The sequence below is a fragment of the Scyliorhinus canicula genome, chromosome 16 (assembly GCF_902713615.1).
Source record: "Scyliorhinus canicula chromosome 16, sScyCan1.1, whole genome shotgun sequence".
NCBI classification, from domain to species: Eukaryota; Metazoa; Chordata; class Chondrichthyes; order Carcharhiniformes; family Scyliorhinidae; genus Scyliorhinus; species Scyliorhinus canicula.
The window spans coordinates 37,514,640-37,527,075 of NC_052161.1; the positions used below are offsets into that span (position 1 = coordinate 37,514,640).

General features: G+C 42.2%; 1 protein-coding gene across 5 annotated transcripts in view; it reads right to left on the bottom strand.

Moving 5' to 3' along the window:
- fam53b (family with sequence similarity 53 member B) overlaps nt 1-12,436 on the bottom strand; it is a 149,796-nt gene that overhangs the window by 82,626 nt on the left and 54,734 nt on the right. For 4 of the 5 annotated variants that reach the window (XM_038821487.1, XM_038821486.1, XM_038821488.1 and 1 more), the window contains one exon: nt 10,218-10,272. In XM_038821487.1, coding sequence (XP_038677415.1) covers nt 10,218-10,272 — 55 coding nt within the window. Of the gene's footprint in view, nt 1-10,217; nt 10,273-10,357; nt 10,416-12,436 lie in introns of those variants that run through there. The other variant, XM_038821490.1, reaches the window with a different exon arrangement.

Genomic DNA, 12,436 nt, shown 5'->3' on the forward strand with positions numbered 1-12,436 from the left:
GGAATTCTCCGCTCCCCACGCGGCCTGTGAGAATCGCGGGAGGGCCCCCCTGACATATTTTACGCCCCCCTGGCGCCTCCTGTGATACTCCACCGCCCCCCCCCCCCCCCCCCCCCCCCCCGGCTTGGAAAAATCACCGCTCGCCGTTTGTCATGGAGAACGGCGATTCTCCGAGCCCAATGGGCCGAGCCCAATGGGCCGAGCGGCCGGCCCTTCACGCCCGTTTCAACACGGCAGCAACCACACCTGGTCGCTGTATTCGTGAAACGGGCGCCAGATGCCCGTTTGGGGCATCTAGGGGCCCGATTGGGAAGGGAGCACCACGACTGTGCTCGGGAGGGGACAGGCCCGCGGTCAGTGCCCACCGATTGTCGGGCCAGTGTCCAAAACGGACGCACTCTTTCCCCTCCGCCGCCCAACAAGATCAAGCTGCCACGTCTTGCCGGGCGGCTGAGGAGAAAGACGGCGACCGTGCATGCGCGGGTTCGTGCCGTCTGCGCGATGAAGTCATCCACGCATGCGCGGGTTGGAACCGGAAACCCGTGCATGTGCAGATGACTTCACAAATGCGGCGGACGCGCGTCATTCTCGGCGCAACGAGGTCGCTGCCGAGAAAGACTGAGGCCCGCTCCTAGCCCCCCGGGTGGGGGTGAATTAGGTGCGGGGAGCGGGCTCCGAGGCCGTCGTGAACCTCGGCCGAGTTCACGACGACCTTCACGAATTCGGCCCCCTGGGGGTGAATTAGATGCAGGGAGCGGGCTCCAAGGCCGTCGTGAACTTCGGCCGAGTTCACGACGGCCTTCACGAATTCGGCCCCCTGCGGAGAATTCCGCCCCTTATATATCTTTGACTGGGTGGCCAAATTCCCTTCCAACTGGATTTTCAAATTTGCTGATGACACCACCGTAGTGGGTCGGATTTCAAACAATGATGTGTCAAAGTACAGTAATGAGATAGAGAATCTGGTGAACTGGTGCAACAACAATAATCTCTCCCTCAATGTTAACAAATCGAAGGAGATTATCATTGACTTCAGGAAGCCCCTGTCTACATCAATGGGAATGAAGTAGAAAGGGTCGAGAGCTTCAAGTTTTTGGGTGTACAGATCACCAACAGCCTGTCCTGGTCCCCCCAAGCCGACCAACGACTCTACTTTCTCAGAAGACTAAGGAAATTTAGCATGTCAGCTACGACCCTCACCAACTTCTACAGATGCACCATAGAAAGCATTCTTTCTGGTTGTATCACAGCTTGGTATGGAGCCTGCTCTGCCCAATACCACAGGAAACTACAAAAGGTCGTGAATGTAACCCAGTCCATCACGCAAACCAGCCTCCCATCCATTGACTCTATCTATAATTCCCGCTGCCTCAGAAAGGCAGCCAGTATAATTAAGGACCCCACGCACCCCGGACATACTCTCTTCCACCTTCTTCCGTCAGGAAAAAGATACCAATGTTTGAGGTCACTTACCAACCAACTTAAGAACAGCTTCTTCCCTACTGCCATCAGACTTTTGAATGAAACTACCTCGTATTAAGTTGATCTTTTCTCTATATCTTACTATAACTGTAACATTATATTATACATAGAATTTACAGTGCAGAAGGAGGTCATTCGGCCCATCGAGCCTGCACCGGCTCTTGGAAAGAGCACCCTTCCCAAGGTCAACACCTCCACCCTAACTCCATAACCCAGTAACCCCACCCAACATTAAGGGCAATTTTGGACACTAAGGGCAATTTAGCATGGCCAATCCACCTAACCTGCCCATCTTTGGACTGTGGGAGGAAACCGGAGCACCTGGAGGAAACCCACGCACACACGGGGAGGATGTGCAGACTCCGCACAGACAGTGACTCAAGACGGAATCGAACCTGGGACCCTGGAGCTGTGAAGCAATTGTGCTATCCACAATGCTACCGTGCTGCCAATCTGCAATCTCTCCTTCCTTCCCTATGTACGGTATGCATTGTTTGTACAGCATGCAAGAAACAATACTTTTCACTGTATACTAATACGTGTGACAATAATAAATCAAATCAAATCAAATTCTAGACCCCGGCAGGAATGTGCCTTCATAATAAGGACAACTGACAAAAAAAACATTGGCGGAAGAAATTTTAAAAAAAGAATCAAGGCAAGCACTGATCGAAATTCAACCAGAAACCATGGTTCAAACATGAGAAAAAGGATATATTATGATATTTCACGAGTGGCACAGAAATGGCACAAGCAAAAATCCACAGTCAGAGACTTCCAACAGGACATAGAGATCTGTTACAGAAGAATGAGAACACATTTGTGAACAGCTTAGGCGGGAAAAGTGATGCAAGCTGAAAAACAACACACAGGTTGAAACATTCCAGGAATGGGTTACAAAACAGCAGGAGCACAGCAAAAGATTCTGAGGGGACTATACTCTGGGGACAGAGGCAATCCTCCGAAAATGCAGTTCGGTGGTTCTTGTTTCACTCTGCAGTTCAAGAACTGGGAAAATAGCTTCAGAGCTGCTGGTGAATTTGGAGGGAAAACAATGACAAAGAGGAATTAAATACAAACAAAGACTGAAAACTGAAAATAACGGACCACCATTTCATTTCACATTTTGTGAAATGTCTTCAGCGGCACTCGACAGAAAATAATTGGCTGGTTTGTAGAACTGACAAACTTGCGTCGCAGTGAAAGACTTGTTGGCTTGGTACAGCACAGGATGCGAGCTACAGTGTTTGCTTTACTTTGAGTTTTGCATCATAAATGTTACTTTGCTTAAGAGTCAAAATAGTCTCTGCTAATTAGAAAATGTCAATTCCAAAGCTCTTCAATATGCACATTTCTGGTTTCGAGTTGGAGCATTTCACATCTAACCACTGGAGAGTTCTTGTGATGATAATGTCGCCCTGAATTTCTCAACAAAATTAACAAAACGCAGGTTTGCCACTCCAGTAGACTATGGAATGAGGATTAGGAAAATAAAGAGTGGAAAAGCTCAAATTAAATGTGAACAAAAAAAAAAATTCTACTTCATAAGTTTAAAAGGCGAGAGAAAAGCCCAAGACATCCTTTTAAAATTCTACTCTAACTTAATCGTTCAGAGTGTGATAAGAGTGGTATAATTTCAGGCAAAATTATCTGAAAGTATTCATAATAATGTCATCAAATGTTACTCTATATTGCAAAATGTCCATCTTAATGAAGCATTTTAAGTTTTCAAATTTGTACAGTCTCTTCACAATATTTAATAAAGAAATCAAAAAAGACTATTCTGAGGAATGAACAATGTTGAAGACTCGGGAGTGTAGCCACCGAAGCTGGCCACTTCCCGACATAAAATGGAACATCGAGTTGCATGCAGGGAAAATTGGACAATGACAGAGAGGCAAGCAGGTTGCAGGACCTCTCTGTGGATTCTGTCTGTGAAGAAACCAGACAGCATAGAAACTAACAAGCTCAATATTAATTGAGCGATTCCCGGTAATTCCCGGGCACAAAGCACACAATTAAGAATAACAAAGGCCAAGCTAGACTCTTCGGCGCCAGCAGGAGTCCTGGACAATAAGATACAAACAGCCCCAAGAACCGCCCAGTGATCAAGGAACAGCCCCGTTATTGGGGAAATTCAAATCAATCGATTGGGAAGAGACCCAATCGATTGCAAGTTTATAGTGGGTCTGCCCAGATGGGCACGAAACCCAAAACAGTATAAGACAAAGACCCGGACCCCAGCTCGCTCTCTTAGCCAGCCCTCCACTCTCTGAGCCGGCCCTCCCAGCAGAACACCTTTGCAGCAGCTCTCCAGGAACTTGAACGTGAGAAGGAGAGGCCTGGCCAATTGCTACACCGACAAGTAAGTGTCATACAACGCACGCTACGAGAGTAGATACTCCTGACCCCTTTAGTCCACACCAACTGGGAGCCTGCGGATCCAGGACAAAGCAAGAGGCCATTGTTCACTGATCCGGCAGTTCCCTTATTTCAGATAAGTATTGGCCTAGTAGTGGTAGGAACAGTTTAGTCTTAGTTTTATATGCATGAGTAGCAAATAACTGTGTAATAATAAACGTGTCTTGTTTGAACTTACTAACTGGTGTATTGAGTCATTGATCTGAACTTGAACTTGAACCTCGTGGCGGTATCATCAAGATACCTGGCGACTCTAGAGCTTAGGAATAAAACAGAGCCAATTGAGTGTAAAGCACACTCACCCAGAACGAGCAACAGGAGTTGAGCAATTTTTGTAACCCAACTGAATAGGGTTACCTAAGCAAAGAAGGCTGAACACTTCCAATGAAGAGTTGATGCACAAAAGGTCCAGCTATATATCTTGCAGTTAAAGAAACATGTTACCAAGTATAAAAAGTCTCCAAGTCAAAGCACTCCACAAAGTGGAGTTTCGGTTTTCCCAGTTGAGAGTGCATACCCCACTCATCATATGGCTGTTAAGTGTGACTTCCAGTTTACTAGCACTGAGCATTGACTTATTATACTGTTAGGATTGGCCTGTCTATTAAGGCATTGGCTTTCAGAAGTAGCTGAGTTCAGGTGGGATGAATTTCCATGGCAGGTCCACCCCTTTATGTCGGCTTGTCAGTTATCAATAGTGCATTGTATTACGTCAAATATCAGAGTCGACTTTCATCAGCAGATATCTCATCATGCAAAGTACACTTCCCTCTCTACTGACTGAAAACCACGTGTTAGTCAGTAAACAACTGACAATATATTTGTCTCAAGTAAGCTTCACTCAATTGATTCCCAGCTATCCCATTAGAAGAGACTGAATATACAGAGTCTATATTCGATGGAAATTAGAAGAAAAAGATAGTTTTATTGAAATGAATAAATCTCTCAAGGGACTTGACAGGGCGGATGCTGAGAGGCTATTTCTCCAGCTGGAAAATCTAGAACTGGGGTATTAGTCTCAGTACGAGGAGTCAGCCATTTGGAACTGAGATGACGAAAAGTTCGTACACTCAGAGGGTTTTGAATCTTAGCAATTCTCTGTCTCACTATGGACACTTAGTCAATGAGAGTATTCAGACATTGAGACACGATGCGAACAGGGCGGCAAAGTGGAGTTGACAGAAAAGTTCAGCCAATAAGTCATGAAATGGCAGAGTAGGTTGGAGGGGTTGGTTGACCTACTTTTGCTTGCAGTCTTGTGTCCTGAAACATCAATGCATGCTGGGAGAATAGAAAGTGGTAGAAGCTTCGAACAAATGGTATAATAACCAATTAAACTCACCTTAAAAAAACGTGCAGCTGGATTGCTACATTCCTCAAAAATCACAGCGTGGCTACATACCCTAGATCAGGGGTGGGCAAACTTTTCCGTGCAAGGGCCACATTCAGAAATTCACAATTTTAAAGGGCCGCATAGTATATTAAGTAAAATAATTAATATTTAAAATAGCCAAAATAAAAGGTTTTTAAAGAAAACAAAGCAATTAATTTTTATTAATTAATATTTTAAAGTAGAAACTTCACATGAAACACATGTTGTGCCGAGCAATGATCACCCTACTCAAGTCAACGTATCCACCCTATACCAGTAACCCAACAGCCCCCCCCCCCCCCCCATTAACCTTAAAATTAAAAAAAAAGAATTTTAAAAAAAAGAAATTTTTTTTTTAAATGACTTGATCTTGGTGGGCCGCATAAAGACCTTTGGCGGGGCGCATGCGGCCCACGGGCCATAGTTTGCCCACCCCTGCCCTAGATATTGAATGGTGAGGAGCAGGATTTGAGTAGCAGCTGCTTGTCTTTCTACAACCCAATGCAGTCAAAGTCATATTTTCCATTTCTGTCAGGCTAAACCTTCAAGTATGCTTGGCAGCTAGACAACAGATACCTGCATTCCATGGCACTAGGCAACTGGTTGCTGAGAAACAAAATGTCCCTTCTCCTTGCAGCTTTATCCACTTATTGCCATGATTCCACCTCATAACTTGCTCCCAAACTTTCAGTATTATCCAAAGATATGCCGATGAGTTGGAACTCATAAAAAGTGCTATTTGGACAAGGGCCTTGTACATAACAAACTTAAATGTGCATTGGAGGGGGGTTGAAAATTGCAACACTGTGCATCTCAAGCATACAGATATCGCCAAGGGAAAATAACGGTTGCTGCCACTATCCATGATCATTAAGATTCTCTTCTTTTGCCTGGAGTAGCTTTTAGTATGAAAACATACATTCAGATTCTGACAGAGCACTTGGGGAGAATCGAAATACATCATCATGACACACCTATGCACAGCGCAAAAACAGCATGGTTTTCTGTCTGGACGTTCACAGTCTCAAATATCATAAAGACTAAGTTTTAATCTGTCTAACATGTCCTGGGTAACTAATCAGGTAAAGTACATCGGAATTAGGCAATTCAACCCTTCGAGCCTGCTCCTCTCTCCAAGGAGACATTCAAAGGGGCCTAGGAAGCAGTGGAATTGCCCATTGGAAATGGAAAGCTTCCCAAGCAATTCCCACTTAGATCAGCATGTTCGGATTTCCACAGGTTCCCGATGTGTATCTCAGATCTCAGTCACATGTCCGAAGGTTTGGGCCAACGTGAAGTGTTTTGATAATGGAAGTGCAGTAGATGTTTTCCATACTGATTTCCATTGATGCTTCGTATATTATGTAGGAGCTATGTCAGCAAAAGGAAGGTGCACTTTTTTAAAAAGGAAACATGGAAGAACAGACAGAAGTTTGGCAAGGGTACAGAAACAAAACGCAGTTGTTAATTGTTTTTTTTCAGGCTTGGGCAAAATGGGCAGAGGCGTTTGACAGGCATCAGTGTTAAGACTATCAGTTTATTTTACATATATTCAGCATGGTATCAAAATTCACAGAATACACATGGCCTATCTAGCTACGTAGAAAACTGAAGGTGGCAGGTAATACATTGGGCAGGTAGATGGAGGTCACATGGAATTTAAAGGAAATTCTGTAACCTCGATGAGCAGCAACAGTAATTGGGTGGTGAATGTGACAATATACAACCTGTGTTTGTCATGACGTACCTCCTGTGAATGTCACTCCCCTTTAATACAGAGGAATGTGAAACAAGACTGGGCAATGCAATGCAGGGATAGTTCTCTCTGACAGCCAGTGTTGGTGAAACCTGATGAAAGGCTCCTTCTGGCCAGAGACAAACTAGTTTCCTTCTTCCTCCACTGCCCAATGTAATTTTGAAGAATCACAGCTGTTGTGACTTTGCATTAGTTAGTTATTCCTCTACAATTCCAACTTTTAGATCTGTTACCAAAGGAACCATAGCTGTCGGCAGGCTCTCCGACTCACCAATTTCACATTAGGTTCATACCTATGTTTATATTACGCAAGGTAAAATTACTCCACCTTCTCCATCCTTATTTATTCAATAGTAAATAGAAAAGACTGGGATTGCAGCAGACATTACCACAAGGACCTAACAAAAACCATGGGAATCCATGCTATAACATTACGACAGTACAATGGCCTCTGTTGTATGGAAACACGTAGCCCATGTTAAATTTGAATGTTACCAGAATTGTCTTTGTGTAGGCAGTGGCTACATCCCCAAATGCTGGAGAAAATGAAGCCCGGCCACAAAAAAGCATAATCAAGGATCCCTCCCACCCAGCTTACTCACTTTTCCAACTTCTTCCGTCGGGCAGGAGATACAGAAGTCTGAGAACACGCACGAACAGACTCAAAAACAGCTTCTTCCCCACTGTCACCAGACTCCTAAATGACCCTCTTATTGACTGACCTCATTAACACTACACCCTGTATGCTTCAACCGATGCCAATGCTTATGTAGTTACATTGTATATCTTGTGTTGCCCTATTATGTATTCTCATGTATTTTCTTGAATTTTGTTTAATTCCCTTTTCTTCCATGTACTGAATGATCTGTTGAGCTGCTTGCAGAAAAATACTTTTCACTGTACCTCGGTACACGTGACAATAAACAAATCCAATCCAATCCAATCCAAAAAATGAAGTTTGAAATTTCATGTGAAGGAATTTCTTACAAAATAAAATGAAGTTTAATCTGTTGAAACAGATTAGGTGAGCTGAAAAATTTTAAACCAAAAATAAATTTGCCATTAAGTTTGCCTTTTTGATGATACCCCTCCAACCCACCCAGTTCCATCACTATGGAAACAGGCCTACCTCTTTAATATTCAGCCAGTTACATTGGTGCTTATCAATTAATAAGGATTACAAGTGCAACCCCCCCCCCCCCCACCCCACTTCATTCAATATGGCACCACTAATAATCTAACAAATTGAAAAGAAACTCAACTCAAGGGGACTGTTGTTAAGGCAAATTGATTCATAAATATTTTATGCTAACCATGAATAACAGAGGAAACAGTCCAAGTTGTTACTATCTTTGCGCTGCTTTCCCGTTCAAGGGGCTCACTGGCATTTTCTTTTCCCAATTAGGAATAATGAAAGTGGGGGTGGAGGAATAACATACAAATGGAGGGGAATCGGAACCAGTTACTATTTGGGTTGATGGGGGAAAAAAACTTGCCAAGCAAGGTGGTGTACAAAATTCTTGACAACCTTTGGTGATAACAAATAGCACAATAGCACATAATGCCCAAATGGAGAAAAATCAGCAAATTTCTCGCACTGCTAACCCAAGCCAGACTTTTTTCAAACGGCTTTTTCTCAATATCATACATCGTACTGAATTCAAGAGGCCAGGTACATGACCTCTCCCAATTATCTCGTCATCAAGGACATGTCTGGCATTGAGGAATCTATTATCTGTCTATATAGCATCAATTCACTCCATGGTGAGTTGGGATATAGCATGGTGCATTGTTATATCTGACTCAAGTTATTTCTCCACCACTCCAACCAAAAAAAAAGAATTTGTTTTACATTGATTGTTAAATTAACTACTTCAGTCTCACTTAAAATTTGTCAAGAAAATACAAGGTTCAGCTTTCACTGATGTATACTTAACCAATTATTTACTTTTTTCAATAACTAACTCGGTATTTCCAATCAGCCAAATCATTACTTTTCAGATTCAGATCCCAAATCAAAGACTCAAAACATTGCTCAAAATCCATGGAGGACTAAAACATTCGCAATTAAAAACTTGTCCTGTTTTCAGATATGCTGGACGTTTGTTGACATGATTGCTCTGCAGTGCACTTGATAGTTAAGATATGATCAGGCAATTAGACATTTACAGTTGATTGGCTGAGGTAATGCTGGATGCAGATAACTAGCAGATAAATCATCATCCATCCCATGACTCAAACTATTTCAGGTGGAAGTTCCTCTTCCCATTCAATTTAAAAGGATGAGATAGTTACACCCTTTGTTCCTTTTGATATGGTGGTTTTATATTTAGCGATTGTACATCCAGTTTTGGGAGAGCAATTGTTCCATGTTTCTGTTTCATTTTTTAGACTGTCGTATGGAGCTAGTCTCTGTGGAGATAATCGGCTGCCGATTTTCTATGGGACTCTGCAGAAAACAAACCTACAAAAGCAAATCCCTGCATTTACATCACTAAAATCAGCTCCCTTTCTTGCCGAGCAAAATTATAAGCCCGTATTTTAGTTGTTCTATGATATTATTGGGATATGGGAGGAGGGTTTGCTAATGCCATTGATTGCATCCCCCAACTGTGACCTCACCTCATAGGAAGGCAAATTCAGTGATTGTGTGCTCCCGATGGGGAACAACATTTGAAGGAACATGGGTCAGAGTCAGGGCTGCAATACCTTAGGACTAATTCTGATCCACAGTTCCTTCAAGCGTAATTAAATTAAAGGATTATAAAATTGGTAACTTTACTACACAGTTTCAAAACACCTCATGATGCTTTTTCCGCATCGTCACAGGGGATTCAATAACTGCGTTCCATCTAAAGCTTTGTGGTCCTCATAATGCTTGCATAACATTGTGCATATTCCCTGAAATCATTATTGACGGTGTTAGGATTCAATTGCTATACAAAAAGAGGGCTCCAATCATTTCCTTTCAGAACCAGAGCTCCGTGTCCAGAAAACCTCTCTTACCAACAGCTGTGAAAACAGACTAAAAACTCCATAGAAACATCATGTGCACAGCATTTAGGTCTCTGGAATAAGCCTCCCTTTTAGGGAGCTCACCCACATGAGCAATGTGTTAGCATTGGCACAAACACTGACCAACCTTTTGATCAAGTGTTCTTACTAACATGTCATTTCTACACTTACCCATGATTCCACACGAGAGGAGAGTAGGCCCTTTATTCATCTTCTTTGGATGGTGCTGAAAACAATTTTAAAAATGCAATTAAGCCAGAATTTCTAATAACGATCAGTCAAAAAATTTTAAATGTAGAAAACGCACTTACTGATAGCTGACTAAAAAAATGCATTTTAAAAAGTTACAATTATGTCATGAACTCAACCAATCACAACGGAGGGGAAATGACAGGTAATTGACAAAATTACTGATGTAACTTGACATTTTACAGCTAGTAAAATTACCCAATCACAATAAAAGAATTGCATCATGTGACCACATGACATTATGACACCACTAACTGACTTGATTTTGAATATCACCGATGTAAGAACTTTTAAATAAGCAACTTTTATTTTTACATGGAGTATGAAGCCACAAAAATTAAATCTTTCAAAAGATAAGTATTTCTTTATTTGGTACATCTGTAATATTCTGTTTAGAACATGTGTTTTGTTTTCAATAATAAATGTTTTGTCACTTTTTAGTACAGTTTTGTTGCTTAGGTCCCATAAGCTGAATCTTTTCCTGTGTTCTTCATCCAAAGTGGTGCTTGCCCAAGAAGTTACTCTACTTAATCACCGAGCTATTAGAATTAACATATATTTTTGCTACATTACCAAATTATCTTTAAAATGGCAAATATTGCAAGGGACATGATCAAAACTATTTACAGCTTAAAACAACTGAAGAAATTGTAAATGAAGATTGCATTGTGAAGCATAGTAATCAGCTTATGTTATATATGCATACAATAGTATACCTGCATTCAAAAAGCAACAGGTCAATTATCCTTCACATGTCCACATAATCGAGTTCAGAAATCTGTTACATAATATGCGATTTCTTGTTATGAAAGAGGGAATTTAACTTTTCTGTGTGCGCTGCTAGAACCTACACTGACCCTGATGCAGTGCTTGTATTTCTGATTTATCTTGTTTGGTTGTTGCAGGAATTCATGTATGGTTTGAAGCACTCTGATTGATATGCCTTAGGAATTGAAACCAGGTTTCTCTGTCCAAAGATCAGAAGACAAGGAACTGGAACAACTGATCCAAATCAGACCAGACTCTATAGCCTCGTTTTTCACCAAGCCAGGGCAATTTGAGAGTCCTTTAAAAATTGCTGCCTCATAGTGCCAGGCACCCGGGTTCAATTCAGTCCTTGGCTGACTGTCTGTGTGGAGTTTGTACATTCACCCCGTGTCTGCGTAGGTTTTCTCCAAGTGTTCCGGTTTCCTCCCACAGTCCAAAGATGTGCAGGTTAGGTGGATTGGCCATGCTCCTTAGTGTCCAAAGATGTGCACGTTAGGTGGAGTTACGGCGAGAAGGCAGGGGAGTGGGCCTGGGGAGTTGGTCTTTCGGAGGGTTGGTGCTGAATGGCCTCCTTCTGCAGTGTAGGGATTTTATGGTAGCTTAAGACATTTAGCCATTATTAAAATTTTTATAAACTCCATTGTCAGGGAGGAATTGTTTGTTATGGCAGCTGTGACAATTATGAATGCTTGGTTGAGTTTCAAAAGGTCCAGAACCACCTATCTCAGCAGGGGGCTATATAGGCATTTTGAATTAAAGTTCTAAGAGAGGATTAAAGGACTAGCTGTCTTTGATGATGTTAACAAAATAGATATTTAATTTTACAGAAGATTGACTATTTGAGGGGATTACATTTTTTTGTTATGGCTTTTTTTAAAGTTTTTTTTCTTTATGATGTATTTGAATGGAACTAGATTATTATGTTTATTTTCTTGTGATGCCCATTTCAAAGACATCCTGATATCTCCCAGAGTTAATATTGGGTGAGTGGCTATGGAGTGATCATGGAGGTATGACGGGGAATGGAAGTACAGGGGCCGATGTCCCAGTAATGGAGACGGGTGTGTTTGCCTCATGGTATGGCCATCCATCCTACTCCATTGCCACCCAGTGACAGGCCTGGCTTCATCTCGTCCCAGTCTTCCTAACATGAAAATATGTCAGGCAGGGGCTTTTTTGTTAAAAAAAAGGAGATGGATGTGCCGGTTTGGGAAGTTCCCTGACTCAGCTTTCCAGCTCCCTCCATGAATATCCAGCCCTATGTCTTCCGTTTAATCCTGTATTTTTCAGTATAAGCTCCCCCGCTCCCCATTAACTGACCATTGTATTTTATTTAACAGCCAAATCCCGATTTTAACTCTGTCATTGGAGTA